At 39.5% G+C, this 23,943-nt stretch overlaps 1 protein-coding gene across 1 annotated transcript in view; it reads left to right on the forward strand.

Moving 5' to 3' along the window:
* LOC145991421 (transient-receptor-potential-like protein) overlaps positions 1-23,943 on the forward strand; it is an 885,379-nt gene that overhangs the window by 727,703 nt on the left and 133,733 nt on the right. Inside the window, exon 3 of the mRNA XM_083127420.1 lies at positions 21,788-21,998. Within this exon, the coding sequence (XP_082983546.1) occupies positions 21,788-21,998 (211 nt within the window). The remainder of the gene's footprint in view (positions 1-21,787; positions 21,999-23,943) is intronic.

The raw sequence follows: 23,943 nt of genomic DNA on the forward strand, positions 1-23,943 counted from the left end.
CTGATTTGTGAGTAATTCTCAGTTACAGGTGTTCTTTTCTCTTCACCTTGACATACGTATAACCCAGGCTCAACTGTAGTCTAACTCTACAGCAGAGGCAGTGTGTGACAAGCTATTGGAGAAGTTTCAGCTCACTTGCTCAAACCATGTCCCCAGCAGCGAGCAAGCCCTTTCACTATCTGGCATTGACATGTCTATAATCGATACACAGACGAGATTTACGAGATTCTTGCAAGCCTCCCATTGATGGTTCACATCTCCAGAGAAGCACAACAACACTAAACTCCGTATACGGTGATAAACGGTACAGAATCGAAAATCAACAAAGTAGTCAAGTTCTGAACTGCCTGTTAGTGCTTTTTACAGCACAGAAATAGGCCCAAAAACCTCCAAATTCTTGATATAAGGCTTTCCTCTACAATAGCTTCAAATATGCACATTGTCCTCAATGTAGCAATGGCTCTTAAGACACCGCCGTTAAGTCTAATGGCTTCCTATAAAATTTGCATTGTCTTACAGCGAGATTCCATTACTCCTGTCTCCTGCACATGCATTCGACCCAGTTTCTCCTTTGTTCCATCTCCACCGGCTGCCTCTTCCTTATTTAATCATTACAACTCTTCATTGTCTTTTTCCTCCTACCGTAGACGTTTGTCTATTCCCTTGGTCGTTTATTTCCTCGTTCAACGTACAAGATGTTTCCACAAATGTTCCTAATGATGCTTCTTAGTTTACAGCTACAGGCTAAAGTATTGCCTGCGACAAAATGCTTCTTCAAGTTTTAACTAACTCGTCTTCTGTTCACTTATTCTAATTAAAACGGACGTGCTATGCTCAGGAGTTTTTGTAAATTGGTGTTTCGTGACAAAGTTACAGCGCGCTACGACACCAGGGATCCGGGCTCGAATTGTGGCCTGGGTATTGGTGTTCTATGTGAGTAACAATTCATCAATTTCATCACATCATCACTCATCCTTATCGTCGCGATTAGTCGAAAGTTGTAGAAGATAAACGCTAAATTGCAGATATCAAATCAAATTAAAAAAGGTGTTTCATCAGTGTATACAAGCTATACACTGTCTCGGTTATCTCTGAAGCAGGCGAACGAAAACAAGTATCTGCTCTAGTAGTGACGCGAGACGGCTCCACCAATGGACACATAAGAGGGAACGGGATTGTGTGGAGGGGGAAGCGACTGCAGTTACCAGTCATGGCAGCAACGTATACTGCTTCGCTCTGTCCACTCGACTCCCCACCCACCCCCTTTTCTGCCGCTATGCGCCGCCTTGCACCACTGAATCCTGGGATAGAGTACAGGTACTAACCGTTTTCAAATGGCAGATAATACGCTAAGATTTCTGCTGTGTTATTACTTCATATCCGTATTTCTACAAGAATTTGTAAGCCTAATGTAAAGGAGAGATACGTCAAGGAAATTAAAAATAAATGTATAATCAATAAATAATGTTACGTTACTCTGGTTTTCGGTCAATATATTATATTTAACCCTTTGCTCCTTCAGCAGTATGATACTTCAAAGGCCTGATGTGAAACCTGCTCAGACGTGCTGAAAACTATGGATTCTATGATGCAATACCCTACGTGTCCTCACTACAGTACGTAGATTCTCTCGTTCACCTCTAAACAGTTCTACCGCTAATATTCGATCTGTATACCTTCCATTTTTAAAATAAACGCTGAATGAAAAAATAGTAGCTATTAAACATACATTCTTCGAAGTTATACAATAACCATTTTGTGAGACATTTGCGTGATATACTAAAACTGTGGCAAAAGTCTACCCATAGGTGCTAACTTTTTAAATACAGTCCGTGAACACAGACTCCAAAATATTCTCAGAGTTTGCTGGGTTAAGTAAAGGTTTCACCAGTTTAATGTATGTTTTTATTATAAATACAATATATTAATGTCTGTTAGCACACTTACAGATGTGTATTTTACCTGCGACTCTTACGTGCATTTAACTGGACCGTGCTTTTACCTGCACTACTTCTATTCTCGTACAGAAAAGGGGGACAGGGAACATCCAATTTATTCCTCGTAGTGAGGCGCCAGGGGGAGTATAGGTACCTAATTGTATTTAGGGCTTTGGTCGCTGATGTCGTCACGGGCTCCCCTGTAAAAGAAAGTAGGAAGCACGCGGTACCCCGAACCTCAGCTGGGAACTGGCCGTAGCCAATCGGCACCCCCGACGAGGGGGACGCAGGAGAAGCAAACGGCACCCCTGGTCACTAACCGGTTTGATGCTTCCGGCAAGCGGGCGCTAGGTCAGGGATCAAAGGATGCCGCGACACACCCGGCGTTACCTGGGAATTGGCAAGCCTACCGGTGTCTCCTATACAGGGACGGCAGGTTACGAAAGAACGTTCCTGGTACTCCCAGGCAAGCCGGGCAGGAGGAACCTGAGCACCTATCAGCCGAAGCGATTGGACCAGGTAGGTAGGTTGCTGCTAGGCTCTTCTTCCTCCTTGGATAGCTGCTAGGCTTCTGGCTGGGAGGCCGGTTTACCCTGGATGTTCGCCAGTTGACATCAGGGAGCCATCTGAGCTCCCGGCCTCGTTGCGCTGGCTTTATACTCGTGCTGGCGCATGAAACGGTGAAAATCCTAACTAAGAGTACGCGTTGCCAACTCACTTTTCGATTACATGTTGCAACATCCGTACTGAGAAATATCATGGCTTTATATTGAGTAAACACAAGTGGAAAAATCACTAGATGCACGTGTTACCATAAACAAAACTGTGTGCATTAAGACAAATACAATTAATAACAAGTCGCGCAGGACTCTGCATCACTAAACAATGGGTATAACAATGAAAATAACAATTATTAATGTTTTAAAGAACAAGTTGGATTTAAAACTAAAAGCGTATGCCTCGCAGGGACATTCCGCTCAACTTATATGTTAAATCAAAAAGAATATAGCGACCACGCAGGGTCTATTAGTAAATGGCGACCACGCAGGGTCGTTACATCTTTAGAGGTAAATATTGAGAGTAGAAGGGTAGAGCAATAAGGTCCTAGGAACATTGACAAGTAAAAATTAATGAAGAAGAGGAAGCTGGGAGAACAAAAAGTAAAAGCTAAAGGAAAAGGTGGAAGAAGAATGTGTAGAAGGATTTGAAATCAGAGGGTGGAAAGAATAGGATAACTATGAACAAGATCGTAGTCTTGGATATGTGATGCTATCTAGCATTTCCATAGCTTGTAAAAAGCCTATTTTATTTATTTTATGGTGAAACTTTGAATACTAAGTAACAGGATAGAAATAGATGTTGAGCTGCCCTTTCTCTTTATTGATTTGATGTTTTAAGTCTACTTTATACACAGATTGGCTAATCAGGATTGGGTCCACTGTTTAAAGTAGAATCCAAACCATACCGGGTATCGAACCCGGGACCCTTCTATTAAAAGGCAATGATGTTACCACCATGCCATCAGGAGTCACGATCTACCTTTTCGATCAACAAAGGGTTTAGTTCGTGCCTTATCTTTCCCTTCCCTTTCACCGGAATAGAGCTCCGATATGTACAGTAAAACCTCGTTAATTCGGACTAATGGGAGGGGGTAAGTTGACCGGTTTAACGAAAGTCCGGATTAACTGAAATAACGTAAAAGTACCGTACAAAGTGCATTAAAACTCCGTTTATAGCTACAAAACACGTTTATTATGGTGTACTTAAAGAGCATAGGCCTAAATACACTGTACAAAGTCTGCGGGAAACATAATTTCATCAGTGGTTGAGTACCTTTTCTTAGGGAAGTTCTCTTGTTTACTTCTAGCCACATTTAAAACCTTGTATTCTGCTTTTTTGTTCTTTTATTTCCTTTTGCCTGTCCGGATTAACAGATGTCCGGCTTATCGGGGTCCGGATTAACGAGGTTTTTCTGTATTGAGAAGTCATGGAATAAAGCCGGCCACTGTGTTGAAATGTTTAACGTAAACAGAAAAACAGTATGAGTTCGCCATCATCCTGGAGAGATAGGAAAATAACGTGCAAATAATCAAATATTCTATTAAATACAAATTTGCAATGAACATGGTAGTTCTTTAGTACGAGATCATATTTGTATATACGGATATATGCACAAAATATCTCTGCATTGGCATAGTTGCAGTTAAAATGACCAAATCCAAGGAATTAAATAAAGTAACTATTTAATAGCAGTGGAAAGTATCACGTGTGAGACTATAAAACATTTTTACACCTCTCCGACAAATTAAAAATTCGAATAATATGTATGTATTTTTTATAACGAAATAAAATTTATTTTCCAACCGAAGGGAGTTTATATTACCTTCTACCTTAAGGGTTTAGACTACATTCAGTTCAATTTGAAATTAAATCATAAACTCTCTTAGTAACAAAGAAATTGGCTCAATGCAATTTAACCAAATATCTTAAACTACAATAATGCACCATTACACAGTGTGGCCACCCCTTATAAAATGAAAGGGAGTGTAGATTGCAGAAATAGGTCATGGTAGTAATATGTTAGGCCTAGGGGGAAACTTTATGGTGCATGTCATGACAACGTCCGCCATCTTGGTGACCGCCATCTTGGGTCCAACTTCATTTCTTTAAATAGGAAGGGGGGCATGTGGGGTATGGTTTTGGGCTAGAAGTTTACCAGGAATTCTGTGGTGAAGTCAGATTTGTGAAAACTTTAATGATAAGGAAGTTATGGGCATATGAAACTACTTTAATTTGTCTCGTGTAAGAGACCTTAATAATCAGAAGGGGGGCATAGCAATACAAGTGAGATGAAATAACCCATTTTATCGCAAAGAAAGGCAGAAGAAGGAAACAATTTAGAGTTAATCATAAACATTTATATACACAAATAAAGCGAAAACATATAATTCTCACAAAAAAACTGTTTCAAAGTACAAAAAGTTTATGAACAACATATAACAATACATGCTTTAACTGGCAGTTTCGTATGGGTCCTGCTCCGTGGCTAATCTAACCAGTTTAAAATGAATCATTATATTTATTAATTTTGCAAACCTCTCAGAAGCAGAATGTGGTCCTGTTTCGGACACACCCATTTGGCAAATCAAGTTCAGTACCGAAGAGTACCGCAGCCTAACTAACCAAATACGATTTTCAATCAAATATCCTATCTTTAGGTCGCCGCTAATTCTGGTACACCGCAGATTCAGTATTGGACGTCCTTCCCGCCGTTGATGTCCGGAATATTGAACGTCATATTTCATGCCCCATTCATCGTGTGTCTTCCCCACACGCGAGGGTTTCATATGGTATGATCACTGTCTGTGACATTTTCAACTTCTGAAACTGACAATAGATGGCAGAATGCATGGTAATCTCAGTTTTTCTCAAGTACTTTGAAACATGCCTCCCTTGATCCGAACGCTAGGTAGAATAAAACCACAGGATAGTTGTAATACTGTATATATTGACAAATTGTAACTAGTGGCGTGCAAGAAGATTTTTTTTCCGAGGAAGGTACTAGAATCTCGCTCTTATTTTACTTCATTCTTTAGTTATTAAGTACATCTGTTTAGGCCTCTCCGATGACGCAGTGGTAGCGTCGTCTCCTTGTAATCAAGGGATCCTGGGTTCGATACCCGGTGGAGGCACATAGTGGTTCGGATCCCACTTTAAACTGTAGGTCCAGTCCCGATTAGCCTTACTGTGCATAAAGTGGACTTAAAACACCAAATCAATCGATGAAGTACATCTGTTTATATAATGAGCTGAAACAAAGATATGATGGAGCACTGCTAATATTATTTGAAATACTTAACTCATTTGAAAAGCGCTTGAAAAACTTTTAGAAAACATATTTTTGTGGTTTAAGGGCCGCGCTGACTGCTACGCGGGAAACCCGAGTTCGATTGCCGGGGGGGGGGGGGGGTGATCTAAGTTCGGAATTTTTCCGGCCTCCCCCCTCCGATAACGAGGTTCCGGGGCTCACCCACCCTCTACTCAATGGGTACCTGCGGGTAAAGGCAGCCGGAGCGTGGTGCTGATTATATCACCTCGAAAATATCGGGGCTTACAGTTTTATTATTCAATTTAGTATTTATAATATTAGAGTTTGTGTGAACCATTCGAAATAATTCATTTTGTTATTTTACGTCTTTTTGGTTGCTCTCAATTCCTGATTCTTTAAAAATACTTTTCTCTAGTAAACATGTCTTCCGGATTAGGTCTTGTTCTAGCAATCCATAAATGTATGGAAAACAGCGACGAAACTTACTACGTCTTAACTTGTTCACTACATCTGATGTGATAAATGCGTTATTGATGTCCAGTATGATCCTAAAGTAAAGTATGAATATATTGGCCATAATCTTGAAACCCCGAAGATCTTGGGATTTCATTCACATCAAACAACACGTGCGTGTTTACCGTTCAGAGGAAAATTCATTGTGCCAGCGGCGTGTTGAAGTAACTTTGTCAGTGCGATTTCAGCTCGATGCCGTTGAAGCTGTGAAGACAAGTTGTTTTCGTTCCGTCATGCGACTTCCTGGATATGTATAGGCTCATGCTGTGCCACAATTGCCGCAGGTTTCCTACACCAGGCATTTTCTCAGCGATGGGTCATAAGAAAGGTGGTGGCCACCACGCTCGCCAGATCTTAACCAACAATATTGATTTTTATCTGTGGAATTGTTCGTAGAAAAACGTGTACTCTGTTAAGATGTGCAACACCCAATAAAAACGGTTCGCTTAAGCTTTTTCCTTTCAAGACTATGACTGATCACATCCACACCATTATTGCTCTGTTGTTTTGTTTTATTGCAAGTAAACTCTCTTGCTCCCCCTACATTTGGCACCCATTAGCCGTTACTGTTTCATTGTAATACAATAGAGAAGTCCCACCTAACTGGAAAAATATTTTTGATCAGTATTTCCAATTCAGTGATCAAGATAATGTTATTTTTAATATCTTATCCATGTCTTTATCAACAACTTTCATCATGTCCGTCTGTTATAATTTCTCATAAAATGCTCGGTTACAGCAGTCCGCTATAGTAATTTTTGTATAACGTCATTAGAATAGATATACGCTGATAAATTAACCGTTCAGTTTCACGTGTACATCAAAGTAGCTAGAATCCTGCTGAGCCAGTTTGCTTAGTAAAGAAATTAACTTCCGAATTGCTAATTCAAATTACATTTCGGAGCAAGTTGCTTCGTTAGCGAGTCAGTTCCTGGGAACTAGATTTCACTTGGAAATTTCTCTGCATAATGAGTGAAAGTTTAGGGCTTCTGTCTCAAGCTATCAGAATGCAATCGAAAAAGAAGTTCTTGTTCGTTCGGTAACCTGAATTCTAGAAGTTAGTCTGCGATTCCCTGTGCAACCTATACTTCGAAATATGAACAAACGTGCTACATTGTGTATTTGCACTTTATCGGCTTTTTTAAAAAAGCTACAAGAGCTGAAATGAAAAAATGCTATCTAAAAAGTACAATATGGTGGAGGAAACATTTCGAAACTAGCATCAGGTTTACGTTGTAACGTTTCTCAATATCAATGGGTACGTTCAAATCACCATGCATCATATAGAGTAAATAACCTTATTATCTAAAATAAAAACTTGCACAGCGTGAATTGGGTCGCCACTATTGACGTAATGCAGGCTTGAGCATCTTACTGTATTTGTTGAGACCAGCGAGGAGGGTAGTCCGCCCTTGTACCGTGCAGCCACGCTCCGAACAGCGCCGCCGTGCGGATACAGAGGGGCAGAGCATGACGCTTGCCGGAGCTAAACGAAGAGACACGGAATTACACGACAGCGCATTGGGAGACGCAGCCAACGGAAAATTTTCCAACCTAGTAACCTGCAGACTTCTGGCACGGAAATTCCGCGTTTCGGTTCCGAGTGTTTCGCTGTAGTGGGCTTTCCACCATTTGATTTCAATAGAAGCAGACAACAGAAGTTTTGTTGACGCGTTTCCCCGCGTCTCAGTGGGTGATAAGCTTAATCCGTGCGGTGCGAGCTTCCCGATTCTTCAATTCCCGCTTTTCCGTCCCTCCTACAACGCTACAGGACCGCTGCTCGATTTGCAGTCCACACGAGCATACTGGAGAGCTCTTTCACAGATACGCCCTGTTGACAGTGCTTGGCGTTGTGTCTATGCTGTCGCATTGTAATCGTCAAGCTCCGGGTTCGAATCCTGGCAGGAATACTGTACAGTCGTTCCGTTTTCCCTTGAAACAATGAATCCAGGCACGATTAGAATATCTCAGTATTAAAATGGACTTAAGCTTTATCAAAATATTTTGTCAACATGCTACGTTATAAATGTGTTGTTGTTTATTTTTGCTTCCTTTTAAAAGAAAACTTTAGCAGAGATGGGATTAAGAAATGACACATTTGCAGACAAACTTATTTATTATGGGTGTATTCTAGTTATTTTCCAATCAGTTTATATACAATACTCTGATTACTCTAAGACAAAACTAGTAGAATGGTGGATTTAAAGTGAGATGAATTTCGTAACATCTCTGGCTGCCACGCATTTGCAGCTTTGGAGCGAGTCATAAACTCCTGGAGCCACCAATGAACAAGCGAGCTGCCGGCATCTCAACCCAGCAGCTATCGCTAACCCTCTTACTTATGTTGTTGGATCGCTGACTAGACTTGCGTGGTCGGGCTGAGATGTTCCGAAAATAACCGGACTGTGTCTATCTATGTATAGTAAGCAGCTGGAGAAATATATCTGTGACAGAATAGAGTTGCTTTTTCAGATCGGAAGGTCGTTTTTTCGTGTGTGTTCCCAGACGGTTTATTCGGGATGTACTGATAGAGCATAAATTTACTGTTCTTTCGCGGAAAAGAAATGCGTTTTATGGACATTTACTTAGGTCAGAGGATGGAACAAACAAGACCAAAGCGATGTAATGTGTGTTACGTATTAACTATCCGTTCACGGCATTTTGCTTATCTTTTCCCCATCGGTTATCGCGGTTAATACCTGTTGTTTCGTTTCACAACATGTGGGCGGAATAAAACGCAGCATTCCCTAGAAAATTACAACGCTCTTTTTTATAATATATTTTCAACGATTTGTTTTCATCTGTCCAGAAACGGTACGTTACAATGCGCGGACAAGGTAAAAACAAAAACTGGAATAGAGGAGCGGGAAGAAAAAAAAGTAATTTACGAGATGAAGAGGAATCCAGGTGGGGAAATTCCCAGGTGCGACCGGAGCGCCTCTGGGCGGAATGCCTTGTGATTCGGATAATCTCACACGAACATGATTCTCATGAGGGATCTGCCCTGGCTTCCCCCGCCCCTGAACGGTCGCTAACAGGTTGGAGAAATGGCCTCATCCGCGCGTCTCGTTTATCTCAGCCGTTCCTCCGAGAGCGTGGCCCTTGTTGCAAAGATTGGATGGGCTAAATTCTCCTCCGAGCTGCTGCAAGGGAGGGAAAAATTACTTTTGATGAGTTTTGGACTCTGGAAAGAGCCTCCACGGCTGGGTTGTTAGGGAATGCAAAAGAAAGGTCCCCAGAGCGTATCCCATTTCCGTCCCGGGATTCGGAAAAGGTATCGTCCCTCGTCCATTATCACAAGGAACGAGGAACGGATGTCCAATGGACATTGATAATGCCGTTAATAGAATCTGTTCAGAGCCGTAGTGCATTAGGACATCTGATATCAGACTGCCTGAAATTTGGAATTTCCCGGGACGCCTAGAATAGAATAGATGTAGGCTAATACGAATTCTTAGTACGGGGTGTCTACAAAAGAATATCGGAGTTTTAAGTTTGTGTAATTTCTCTTACCACACATGAGATGGAAAAGTAAACCTACAAGTTTATACAACACCAATTACACACACTCCACATACGTATACTACAAATGCTCAATGTGGGCATATTTTGTTACACGTCATAGATCCAGCCAGTAGTCACGTTGAACAACTGAACGGCGTTTGCGGTGTAACGGTTGAAATAGCCTGTACAATCCTGCGTCTCAAGTCCCGAGGGGAATCAATTCCAAATTCACGTCTGATCTCAAGCTGAACTGTAACGAGTAAATTGCATTTCTCAAACTGCAAGACATAAAAAGATTTCTGCTGATGAGTCGCCATCTTGAACACTGGCGCTGTCACGTGGCGGGAATAGGAAACAGCTTTCATTGTTGCCAGACAAAAATTTCACAGTTGTTCTTTCATTACATCTATTGCGTGCATTAATACTAATAATGCTCTTTATTACATTATTGCATTACATTACATATTAAATTTGTATTATAATATAATTATAGACACTTTTCAACCATAAGCAACCAATATACACGTATTACAACTACTCAATATATGTAATAAGCCCGCCTCCTCCAGCATACATTCGAGGGTATGCTCCGTATTTGACGATTCCCCCGACCTTATTCTCTCTATTTATTACAATCTGATTGCATTTTATAATAGGTATAATAATAAATTGCAATGCTATACATAGGAATATATACATGACATAATTGGTGTATACAATAAATACATTATGTGATATCTGTTATGGGATCCAGAACAGAGGGCATGAGTCCCGTGAGGGACATTACATTACATGTAAATTCTATTTTTTTTAAACCATTTGTGAATAGTGTAAATATAACATTTTCCATTTGTACGGTTTCTGATTTCGACTCTTATGTTTACATAGTAGGGCAGTATTAATAACATTCTCAATAACGTTCCCCGGACAGAGAGACAGGCATGCATAATCTCGGAGTCGCAGTGGATTCCGTTCTGGCTTTCCAGAGCGGTTCTGATATACAAATTATTTTCATCATCAATTCACAGAACCAACTCACTAGTCCTAAACCCCATTCTGGCATACCGGAGCAGTTGACCAAAATGCCGCATCCTGCGCCCACACTGATTGTCATTCATTCGGTAAGGAAGGAGAGATAAAGTAAATGGAATGAGATTTGTAGTTGAATATTAGTTTCCTTCTCGCTTGTACTTTAGGGTCGTTGCCGCCGCGAGCATAGCTGCTTATCTGGCACACGTCGATAGAAAAGTGCATCGTCTGCATTGCATTCCAGGGAGGGGACAAGGGATCACGACCGACAAAGAGCAATGTCCCTGTGAAGAACGATGCTTTATTGTCTTTGCGTCTCCACAATATTCTAAGGGCTGTGCGTTATATTTCTTGCATCGAGTTCGTTTTGAAATGCCAAAAATAATAAATAAACGTATAATAAAAATAAATATGGCATCCTATCACGCCCGTCTCTACCCGGGGTCATATCAACAATATTCAAGCCTGAAATCATATTGTAGATTTAACTATTTTAGACTGCTAGAATCGGTGTTGAAATAATTGGAGTTTGCTCCAAGTATGAGATTAAATCACTTAACTTACTTTGGAAAACGTAAATGACTCAAACATAAGAACTTTGTTTCATTACATTATTATTAGCATTAGCTTGCATAGCTAAACGAACTACTTATAACTCCAAATATTATTTTGTGTACACCCTGTATATTAGTAGCAATAAAGAAGTAATAGCCGGGCAGATTCTACGGAAGTACATACGTAGGCGCAGATAAGAACGACATCGCCGTAATGGTTCTAAACAAAGCCAAGTCTACTGCAAGAACCTAAATGAGAAAAAGGGGAAATACAGAATAGTAGTTGCAGCATTGCATTAGATTACAAAAAATGTAGCAGCCAATACGTAAAAGCGCATATCGTTGAAAAACTGAGATTGTTCACAAAGTCTTACAGGTTCAAGCTTTGTATTCTTTTGAGGTCTTTGGAGGTATCTACATACTTCTATTTCTTCTATTCGCTGGAAATATCTACATTCTATTTTTAACTTTTAATACTTTTTGATTGTAAGTCACGTGACTACATTACCTCCTATGACGTGCGCAGTAACACATCGTTTCGTTCTTCCAGACTATAAACTTTGACTTTTATAGTGTGATTAAATTTGCCATTCTAGGCATCCAATCTTCTTTTATTGGGAAATTTGAGCCAATGGGGATTATAACTTCAATCAACCTAATTCCACTTGTTTCTGTGCTTATTTATCATCATACACTCTAAACGTCACAGTTAGCTTCGAAGCAGAAATTAGCAATGTAAACTTTCCCAGTATGGCAGCAAATATATTTCCTTTTTTAAACTCTAAAGCTACATTCATATGAATTACGGCAGTAATTGTATGGCTTGCGTTGAGAATTGAGAACACTCCCGCACATAGATGGCAGTGTTTATTACGAACGAATTAAACTTGTCTTTTGTTTTAAAAAAAACAAGCTCTTTATTTATAGTTGCGGGATCAGCAATACATCATTCCAAAATCACCGACATGGAACAGACTCCCAGCTCGTACAACGAGTAGAGCTACATTCATTAATCCCGAAAGCATCTTTAAATCTTTGCGCTGGCCATTAACATGCTTGACACGGAAGCGTTTTAAATCTCTCGATGTCATGGCATAATCTCTGACACGAGTTGTTTTCATCCTGTCCCAATATGAACATGGCGTCGTGCTGACCTCGTAAGCCGATTAAAAGCCAGGATGTATTGAGCGGCTTAAAGAAAGGAAAGACAGAGGGCTATAGAAACCGTAATTTGAAACCTGATTGCGGAGAAATTATATTTTCATGTGATTCTTTTAAAATGATAGACTGCATTTGTGTGTATATTCTATCTCTTATATATATAAAAATGGATGTATGTGTGCGCTTGTTCCGACATAACTCTCGACCGCCTGCAGCAATTCCAACCAAACTTGGTACACGTATCACTTGCAATCTCGAAGGATATACTGTGGGTGAAAGACACCGCTGACGCCCCTAAGGGTAGGGTGGGAAGGGGTGACGTAAATATAATCGAAAACGACCGATGTTAGTGTGGAATCCATAGTTTTCGGGATCGCTAAGATGAATAGTGACACTCCAAATGCCGTTCAACTACAACACACCTGTGGCACCCCTAGAGGTGGGGGTGGGAAGGAGGTGACACGTAAAACGACCGATATTAGTGTGGAATCCATAGTTTTCGGGGTCGCTAAGGTGAATAGTGGCACTCCAAATGCCGTTCAACTCCAAGACACCCCTGGCACCCCTAGAGGTGGAGTAGTAAGGGGTTGACATGTAAAAATAATCGAAAACGACCGATATTAGTGTGGAATCCATAGGTTTCGGGGTCGTTAAGATTAATAGTGACACTCCCAATGCCGTTCAACTCCAAGTTCATTTTAGACTATACTTAGAATTCATTATGTTCCTGTCTAATAGAAGATTGGGGTAAATAAATACCCGAGCAATGCCGGGCAATCAGCTAGTATTACAAATAAATGCCAAGGAAAGAATCATACTTATGTGTAATGTTATTCAAATGTTGGTTATGAATAGAGCCTCCATGATGGCATAGTACGTAGTAACCACGTCGCCTAATTAAGTATTCCGGTGTCGCTCTTTGGTGGAGGCACATTGTACAGTAGTTTGGATTCCACTTCTAACTACAATCCCAGTCCCAAATGATATACTTTAGCATAAAGTGGACTTTGAAACAAAGTTTTGAGGTTATAATTTTTATCTTGAGTTTCTTTTATTTTAAATGCATTTTATGCACAAATATGCTTGCCTCCACCGGATATTGATACCATTGACCCCTTGATTACAAGCCGTCAAGGTAACAATTGAGCCATCGGGGAGGCCCTTTAAATAGTATCCCATTTACCTAGTAGCTGGTGGAGTGGCTAGTGTAAATTGATACTAAGCCAGAGGTCTCATGTTCGGATACTAAACTGTGTTTGCTTCATCATCCATCATCACTTAATATTTCACTTTCATCGTCACGATTAACCTTAGAAGTAGAAAATTATCATAAAATACCAAAAAATTGAAATAGATTATTCAATTGTACAACTCATACGGAATTCTATTCAGTTGTACGAGTCACACAAAGTTATTTCTATTCAATTATACGACTACTACACTGGTGGCGTAGTGCTAATGTAGTCACCTTGAAATCGAGGTATTCCGGGTTCGATCTGTAAATAAAGTGGAATTGAAACTTAAAACTAAAAGAACTCAGTTGCACGACTCACACAGGGGTGTATTAAATTACACGTGTTACACCGAGTTCTATTGAATTGACCGAATCGATCATAGGGATACAATCGACCGAATCATAGAAAATTACATTCGATTGCACATCGCATTGAATTCGATTCATTCGAAATGGAGAATCATCCTGATTCCGAATTCAATTGAACGAATCAAGTTAATTCTGGCATGGTACCTGTAACAACGTCCAAGAATGATTAATTTATTCAATTTCCCTTTGTTCTCAATTTCTTTCTTGCGGTTCCCCTAACGGTACGAGTGAGCGACGTTCAGTCAGTCATCATACTTATCTGAACTCTTACTTTGGGAAAGACCGATGTATCACCACATTATTTCCGGAACACGTTTTCCTTGAAGCAACACACCGCTTTGAGATCCAGTTAGAAACTGCCAGACATATGCACCGACCAAGGCCTTCGGAGCGGACGCCCTGAAAACATGCCAAATGCCATTTGGAACCCTCTCTCGGCGATGATCTACAATCATGGTCCATTGGCGGATGCCGCTGCATTAGGACTTGACGCCTGACCTTTGGCTTCGGTTATCGCTCATTAATCTTTGTTAGTATCCTCCTGATCATCCCAGTCTATAGAATATCCGTATTCCGATATTGGATGTAAGAGGAAGATTACGACTGTGATGAAGCAACATGGCTCCAATTTGCTAAGTGTATTTCTTCATTTTAACATGCACTCGAAGTTCCTTTATTTGAGGCAGTTTCGAAGTACATATTTTGTGTAGGTTCCTTAATTAAAAAAACTACTTGTAATTGTTCTTTAGTTTCCGTATGAATATCAAGTTTTCAATTGTGGCAATACCAATGTAGCCGCAATTACAACTAATTCGAAAAGTCCTGAGAATATCAATGACTGTGACATACACAAGCGAATCCCAAAATTGAATACAGTAAAAAGCATTTTTGATACAATTTAATTTCAACCGACTGCACAGTGTTTGAACCGGCTGAACACACCGCAAGAGTGTCAATCAATTGAACATAGAACACAGTACTCTTCAATCACAGATAGTACAGTCACGAACACATCTTGGTCGTAACGGTTTCATTTAGAGTCAGCGGTATTGTTACAACACAGAAGTGCCCGTGGCTGTACAATTCGTAAACAACATATATGGAATATTAGAATCGATTAAAATAGAAATCGTGCACAGTTGGATTTCAATATACTTTATGTACTCGTATACTACAGAGTTCGATTTATCTAAAGAAATCATAGGTAATCTTTTCCGCAATGAACAGGACTTGTACAGAATTTGTTTTCAAGTAAAGATTAACATGGAGTTCTACTCAATTGTACGACTCAACACAGACTTCTATTGAATTGTACAACTCTATACAAAGTTATATTAAATTGCACGAGTTCTATTCAGTTGTATGCTCCGCAGTTCTATTAAGTTGTACGATTCTATTGTTCAAGTCACGCAGAGTTCCATTCAATTGTACGATTCAACACAGACGTAAATTCAGTTCTACGACTCAACACAGACTTCAATTCAGTTTTACGACTCAACACAGACTTCAATTCAATTGTACGACTCAACGCACTTAAATTCAATTGTACGATCCACACAGACTGCATTCAAATGTACGATTCAACATAGATTTATTTTCAAATCATAGATTAATTGATTTGTTTTATTTTACTTCGCATTTGTATCATTTTTGGCTAATAGCGAAGATGAGGATGGGTGATGATATGATGAAATTAATGAAGGGACACTCACAAAGAACACCCATGTGCAGGCTGGGATTCGAGCCCGGGACCCCTCTGATAACCACAGCGCGCTGTGATAACCACTTCATCACGGAGGATGGTTTCTTTTCAAATCAATCATTCAATCGACGGAATCCTAGAAAATTACATTCTATGGCATATTGCGTTGCTTTAAATACATTCTGGAGAATCATCCTGAACCGAATTCAATTGAACGAATCATTTTCTGTTGACATCTAATCGCCAGGAGAAATAATTTTCTCTTTTTCCATCATCGCAACAGTTCAGTCTGTTTGTCAGAGCTCTTCTGTCGTGCCAAAAGAAGAACTCGGGAAGACGAAGTGGATCCAGAGATTATAGATTCTGAGCAAAAGGGTGAAAAATGTGTTTCGCGCGCGGGGGGAGGGAGAGAAAGTTGCTATATAGATTTTTTGACTCTGTTGCTGACTGCGGGAGATTTATTTCAGGTGCCGTTCGGTTCCTCCGCAGCCCAGGAAGACGTCTGAGTAATTGAGTTGTCGACTGTCGAATATCTCAGCATCGATTTATCGAAGCGAGACCTGATTTTCCCGGCTTTTGAACACGGTTTGATAGGACTGGAATGGACGGGCCACATGTAGTTTCTGCTCCTGTCGGAAAAGTAAACGTTGTGTTAAACTATTGGTGTTCGACCGTGTTCCCTTATCTCAAGAAATATTGCTTTCAGATGAAAGGGGCGTTCGTAAAGAAAACTGTAAAATCTCTTGGATACGTGTGTGTGTGTGTGTGTGTGTGTGTGTGTGTGTGTGTGTATATATATGTGTGTGTAAATTCTTTATGTGTGTTTATATATGTATATGAAGGTATATATGTTTGAGTTTTTGTTTTAAGCTCACTTTATAACACAAGTAGGCTAATCGGGATTGGGCCTACAGTTTAAAGTGTGGTCCGAACAACTGTGTGCCTCCAGCGGATATCGAACCCAGGATTCCTTGATTACAAGGCAATGACGTTGCCCCTACGTCATCGGAGAGGTCTATATTTATGTATGTGTGTGTGTGTGTGTGTGTGTGTGTGTGTGTGTATAAGTGTGTGTGTGTGTGTGTGTGTGTGTGTGTGTGTGTGTGTGTGTGTGTGTGTGTGTGTGTGTGTGTGTGTGTGTACATATAATTGTTTGTTTGAATTCGTTAAGTCTACTTTATGTTCAGAAAGGATAATCGGGACTGGACCCACAGTTTAAAGTGGAATCCGAACCACTATGTGCCTCCACCTGGTATCGAGTCAGAAATCCTTTGATTACAAAATACTCGTACACAGGGTGTTTCAGAGTGACCCAGACACTACCTTTTTCTCGAGAACAGGAGATCGTATCAAGTTGTAACAAAAAAATGCACCACTAAGTTGGGCCCAAAGAATCCGTAGAAATTATTTGCAACAGCCCGAAAGCCACCCTTTGTGGTTTTTGTGGGGGGCACATGCCCCGTTCGTGCGATTTTCAAATGGAAAGGGTATGTTTAGAATGCATATTCGGAAAGGCTGTGAAAAAATACGATTGTCATATGAAACATTTGTCTGTACCACCTACCGTTTTCCGTGTAGAAAATGGTTTTGCAAAAAAAGGAAGGTGAGCCAAATCGAGTATAACGAGCTTAACAATTAAGATAAGTGCAGCTCCATAACAGTTTCGGAAAGTGCAGGGCACAAGCTTTCCAATGATATGCCACATGATGACTGCGGGACTAAAAAAGGATGAAACCGCGTGACCCAAAAAAGGGGGCTTAAAGTTAGGGAAGAACTCGAAAATTTCAAATGGCTAGGGGGTTCGAGTAATACCTCTTTTTAAAGGTCACAGAAAACGTGTAAAGGATGCGAACATGATTTTGTAATCCACTGACCGGTTTCAAAATGGCGACCAAAACAATTCCAACCCCTAAAGTTGGTGTTCCAAAGTGAGTAATTACGTACGTAAATAGCAAAACACAAACACTGGACAGAGTACATAAGATCCTGTACAAACAATTATAGTAATGGGTTCGCTCTTGAAACACCGTACTACTATAAGCTTTCTTTGAGCTGCAACTTTGACAGTTGATACGATCTCCCGTTCTCGAGAAAAAGGTAGTGTCTGGGTCGCTCTGAAACACCCTGTATACGCGTATATTCTCTGCACACTGTTCATGTCTGCCGGTGTTGTGCGGCGACATTCTGTATTACTTTTACAAAAAATTATGCAGTGTTGCAATATTAGATTTTATTTCTGTTAGTGAGTTTATAAAGAACTGACGTAATTTGTTATTATTGTATTTTCAGTAAGTATTGTTGTTAATTTTATTATTATCTTTGAAGTACACTCGAAACTGAATGCATCAAATCAATACACTCGAAACTCTGAATGCATCAAATCAATACACTCGAAACTCTGAATGCATCAAATCAATACACTCGAAACTCTGAATGCATCAAATCAATACACTCGAAACTCTGAATGCATCAAATCAAGGGTGATGCACTGTATTTTTTATTTCTTTGGAATTATCGTGTCTGATCCCAATTGGTGAATCCTGTGGTACAGTACATGATAAAAGTACCCTTTCATGCATTTCTGTGTGTACAAAAAAAACATTATTGGCGGTTTATACACTTTCATGTGCTACTGGAGTCAACATACTTGTATGAATTGACATATTTTGGGATCTGTATGTAAGTGGTCTTACGTCTTTTTTCTACAAAGAAATGATACAAGTATTCCTTTTGGTGTGAATCGTCAAAAGTAACTTACATTTCAAAGTTTGGAAATTTGTCTTTGCTATAATTTGATGTTGCTTGTTCTTCAGAAAACAAGCGCAAAAATAATATTGTCAAAGATTGACAGATTACAGCAATAAGAGCAATTGTTATGACAGTGAGGACAAGTTATTCTCTTTCACGTTAAATAGCTTTATAGTCTCACGTGTTTCTTTCAGTTTCAAATATCTAAACAATTCATTATACATATTCTTTACTGGGAATCGTATTGCATGCGCGCGTGAGTGTGCTTTCAGAATATGTAAAGGTACATGCTAACACAAGTCGGGTCAACCGGATGTATTTGTGAGGGTCGTATGCACGTATGAACTACAGAGCGAGCGGCGGTACTGTAGCGCTGTAAAAGGAGCGAAAAGGAGGGAGTGAACGAGGCAGGAAGCTTCGTTGGTTGTGTTCGTGCGGCGAGAAACATCTCTTCGTCTTATTTGTGAACAACAGTGCAGTGCGGTGTTGAAACCGTGGTAATAGAAAGAGGTAGTTCGGTGCTATCCCCAGCAGTGTTTTTAATAATTATCTTTCAACTCTGTAATATTTCACGAAAGTCTTGTTAATTTTTCAGTTTTTGTTGTAATTTTTGATCGTAAGCATGCCTTTAAAAGTCATTTCAGCAAATCTTCTATTGTTTAAGTGATTTTAAAATGTTTATATGCTCACTTACAATCTCAAAAACTGGAGAGTGTCGACATTTGAAGGGGCTGTAACCCCTCGATTTCCTTCTTAGCAACACTATTCAATCTGTAGACTAATTTAAATTAAACAGAGAATAATAAAAGATTAAAGTACATAGCAATACTAGAATAGAACTGAAAAAGAAATTTGATTATCATTTTGAAAAAATCCATTTTCAACAAACATTTGTGCTTTCACATTCCAAAGTTGTTCCTGTTACAAATTGTACACACCTCAATCTACCTTTGGGTATTTTCCGTTAAGTGCATTTTTTAGGTCGAAGACATTTCTGGGGGGGCAGCCAGTGCTCAAGCCAGATACCCTCCCTTTTTTTAATACTCCGATGATGTGTTTGTTAAGTATGAAACCTGCTAAGTCTTATCTCAGTTAACGCTTGTACGCCCAAGTACACGATTCGTCGATGCAGAAGAAAACGATTCACTCTTTGAAGGAAAATATCTTCGGTGTTGGGTGCATTGGGAAGAAATATGATTGCTCCAGCTCGTATTTCAACGACGCATTTCAATCCATTCTCGGCCTTTCGAGGAAGAGAAAGGGAAAGATTCGAACTTTCCGCTAGATGTCTCTTGCGAGTCGTAGATTCACATAATTGTCATTTACGTGGAAACTAGAATATTTTGCTCGACTATTCCACAAGGAATCTTATATTTTCCTGGTTTCAATTTGTCTTTCATCAATTTCTTCCTTTTCGTTCGTTGCCCTACTATTTTATTCCTGGCATTCAATGTACTCATACTCACTACGTATTCAATGTTTAATTGGTACGTTATGCAAATATATCGTATGTAGAAAAAGCATCTTTCATTCCAATTACTTTATTTTACTTTAGAATGTATGTTTCATGTATCGTTACAAGTTTAAAAAATATGCAGCTATTTCCTCTTATAAATTCTTAATCGCTTTATATATAACTATAAAACAAGCCTACTCTAGATATATTGCGGATAAAATAAGTAAATTGTCACAATCAGGGGTGACCATCCGCCCCAAGGCCTATGACGCACTCCCCCCCAAAAAGATATAAGATTCCTCCCCCGTCCCTTATGCCGAATTATTTACACAAATGCTTTTGGTCAGCCAAAATTTGCGGAACAATATAATACAGATGTATATTTAAGCAATGTATATTGTATTATTGACATTGATTGAAATAACATTTTACATAAATAATAATAACTTCTGACGTTGCAAAGTTGATGCAGCAAACGTATTGATAATTTCCTAATTTTGCACCACTTTTAAAATTGTTAGTGTGCTGAACCTTATTCTTAAAAGTTCGTCTGCTTGATTAGCCTTATATGAATGCGAACAGCACGTCCTCCGCCCTTTCCAAAACGATTCCAAAGGCATAAAGAGGGCGTGTTTCATTTCAATCCCATCCATGCGATCACCACAGGCAGGTAGAACAACTGTACATAATAACCATAACAAGAAATCAATAACATGTCAATCAAACGAAACGATCCTGCAACCCCATTTTTGTGTGAATATAGGTAGCTAAACTATAAAATTTTGTCCCCCCAAAAATTCCCATGACGCAGGCACGTCATGAATCCCGCCTGTGGACAATCTTTCAAAATGTACAAGCAAATATTAGCTAACATTAACAGTTTTCAAGTTTCGATCCATTATGTGGTAAGGTAATGAACATGATACGATGCGATTGTGTTATAGGTACTGTATGGCATCACCAACTGTACCCCACAGTTGTAATAGGCTACAGTAACTCCATACTTGATTTTAAAGTACAATGGTATAATATTCTACAGTCTTCAGATGGTTTCCTTTGGTAAGTGGTTGTTGACATTTGTACTGAAAGTGAAAAATTATTAAATGTTATTTTCAAATAATAGCTTCTTGATTGCTTGCAATTGCTGCCACGGTACCTAGGTAATTTTGGTGCCTGAGCGTTTTGGTGCTTTACATTTGATGCCTTTCTCTTTACACACCCTTTCACCTCTGGCCTCTGGCATTCAATTTCACTTTTCAGCGACTATAATACTGAAAGTGAGTTACTTCATCACTCATAATATGGCTTCTTTGGTGAATAGCTCTCATGGCGATAGCACGAAAATGTCCATCTCCCGCTGCCATAATGTATAGCATGATGAATAAATATTACAAGCAAATTGTCCATCATCATGTATATTGTCTTTGTCTTAGGCAGCGAGAGCTTCAAGAACTGAGCCAGAACGCCACAAAAGTTACTGACAACTTCTGCATCAAGACGCATTAAAATTAATTACTTAAAAAATTGCAGGATGCAAGAGAAAAAGTTAAAATAGTCGTGGACAATTTGCAGAGCAATATTTGTGCATCCCATTGCGCTATATTGGAAGACTTGGCGTTTGATTAGCATGTACGCGTGTTGTAATTTCACTAATAGTCGCCGTGGATGTCCATGAATGATTGTGAATGAGTTATCTTGATGTAACATGACGTTATTTCATCACTACTAATTGCTCGTTCTTTCTTTCGCAGGATGGCCACTCAATGGACCCAAAGGATAGGCTGTTCCTGGAAGCGGCGGAGAGGGGGGACCGCCACACGATGATCCGGTGTTTGCAGCCTCCCAATCCGGTCAACGTGAACTGCACCAACATCTTGGGTCGCTCGGCCATCCAGATCGCCGTCGACAATGAGAACGTGGAGATCGTGGAGCTGCTGCTGCAACAGGAGAGCGTGAAGATCGGTAGGTGGCAGCACCGGTCGCATCATCTCCCGAGATACATTTCCCCGGGATTAAAGATCTCAGATGGAGATTTTTATTCGAAAAAATGTGTCTGCATAGAGCAGCTTACCAGGCTCAGTCTTTCATCAATGGGTGCCTGAAACCAACCCTGAGGAGGTAAAAGCAAATGGACCTCGCTGATGATCCATTTCCACTGAAAATTAAGATGCCCAAAATTTTGTGTAATGGCAAAATTTTTAATACCGGGTCACGTGATTGCTCATTTGAATGCCAATATTTGCTCTAAACATTAAAATGGTGGTTCTCCTTCTGACTAAAAATTAAATAGTCACTTTAAAATTTGTAAATATTGAAAAAAGACTGGGAGTGTCCATGCTCCCCTTCACATGTGCCTTTTACGGCACGATTCAAATCAAAATACTCAACTTTAGTTTTGAACTTTGTTTGTATTATCAACGTTCAGGTTTGATGGCGGATTGAGTTAAATCTGGCAGAACTAGATTAAAATATATGCCACGTATCGTTAAGATTCATTCATTGTTTTCTTCCTAATAGGCAGGTTTTTCTCTGTAACTTCCAACCTTTCCAATCTTGCGCTTTCTGTTAGCCTAGGATCCACTTAATTTAATGCCATATATCAGTTGAAATCTGATTCACTGGACATTTTCCACATTGACATTTCCTTCTGATGTATCTTCTAACAAGTAGATGCTTCTTTGCCAGTGTTCGAATTTAGATATTTCTTCTTAATCACTTCCAGTATTACTCTTTGTGCACCAACATTTTCTAGTAATTTTATTCCTTACTTTGTTGTCCACTCCATATGCTTCATTCTTGGTCTTAGAAAAATCATCTAAATGCTTTAGAAATGTGGCTATCTTCAACGTGGCATAGGCTTCGGTGCTATACACACCACACTTCATAAAGAACACTCCATTAGTCTATTTCTTAATTCTTTGTTCAAAGGACCACAAACAGACACTTCTATTGAAGACTTCATTCGCCACCATTCCTGTTCTCACTTTGACTGCCTAACTGCAGCTCATGTCACTATTTCTCCGTCGCTCATCTGCCACTTTCGGCTAATCTCCAAATGAGGATGAATGATGATAAGATGAAATTACTGAAAGGAGACTTATAGTCAGGACTCCAAACATTATTCGGAGTTTTAAAATATTCAACGCATAAAAATGTGAAGATCAAAATAAATTTTCTAAAAGAATATCCACTGTGCTTATTCATTTAATAAAATTTGTTTGTATGATAAAATAAGATATTCTATCTTGATGAACTTCTTATAATTCTGGGAGTTTAAGCTAGAATAATCATTTAACTAACTAACTCACTCTCAAGCCTTCTTAAACCCGAAGGTTCATGGCTACAGCAACACAGGCCTTCCATCTGTCTCTATCCTGAGCAAAATCTATATACTCTTTTCCATCCATACATATTTCCTTTAGGTCCATCTCAACGTTATCCCTCCATCTTCGTCTTGGTGTTTCTACTGGTCTCCTACCATCAGGTTTCCCAACAAGAATCCTGTAAACTCTTCTTTCCTCTCCCATTCGTGCCACATGGCCTGCCCACCTACGTCTTCTTGATTTAATTATTCTAATAATAGCTGGACGTGAATATACAGTAAATTATGTAGTTCTAAATTATGTAACCTTCTCCACTCACCTGCCTCCTCATCCCTTTTCCAAATAATTTCCTAAGGATCTTATTTTCAAATACTCTCAATTTATGTTCTTCTTTCAATGTAAGGGACCAAGTTTCGCATCCATATAATAATACAGGCAAAATTTCTGTTTTGTATATTTTAACTTTTAGTTTCTTAGATATTAAACGAGAAGACAAAAGTTTATGAAGAGAAAAGTAACATGCATTTCCTGAATTAAGCCTGCTTTTCATTTCCTCTTTAATATCATTTTCATTTGTTAGTATT

Source organism: Lepisma saccharinum, chromosome 8 (genome assembly GCF_977018435.1).
Source record: "Lepisma saccharinum chromosome 8, izLepSacc3.1, whole genome shotgun sequence".
In the NCBI taxonomy this organism is placed as follows: Eukaryota; Metazoa; Arthropoda; class Insecta; order Zygentoma; family Lepismatidae; genus Lepisma; species Lepisma saccharinum.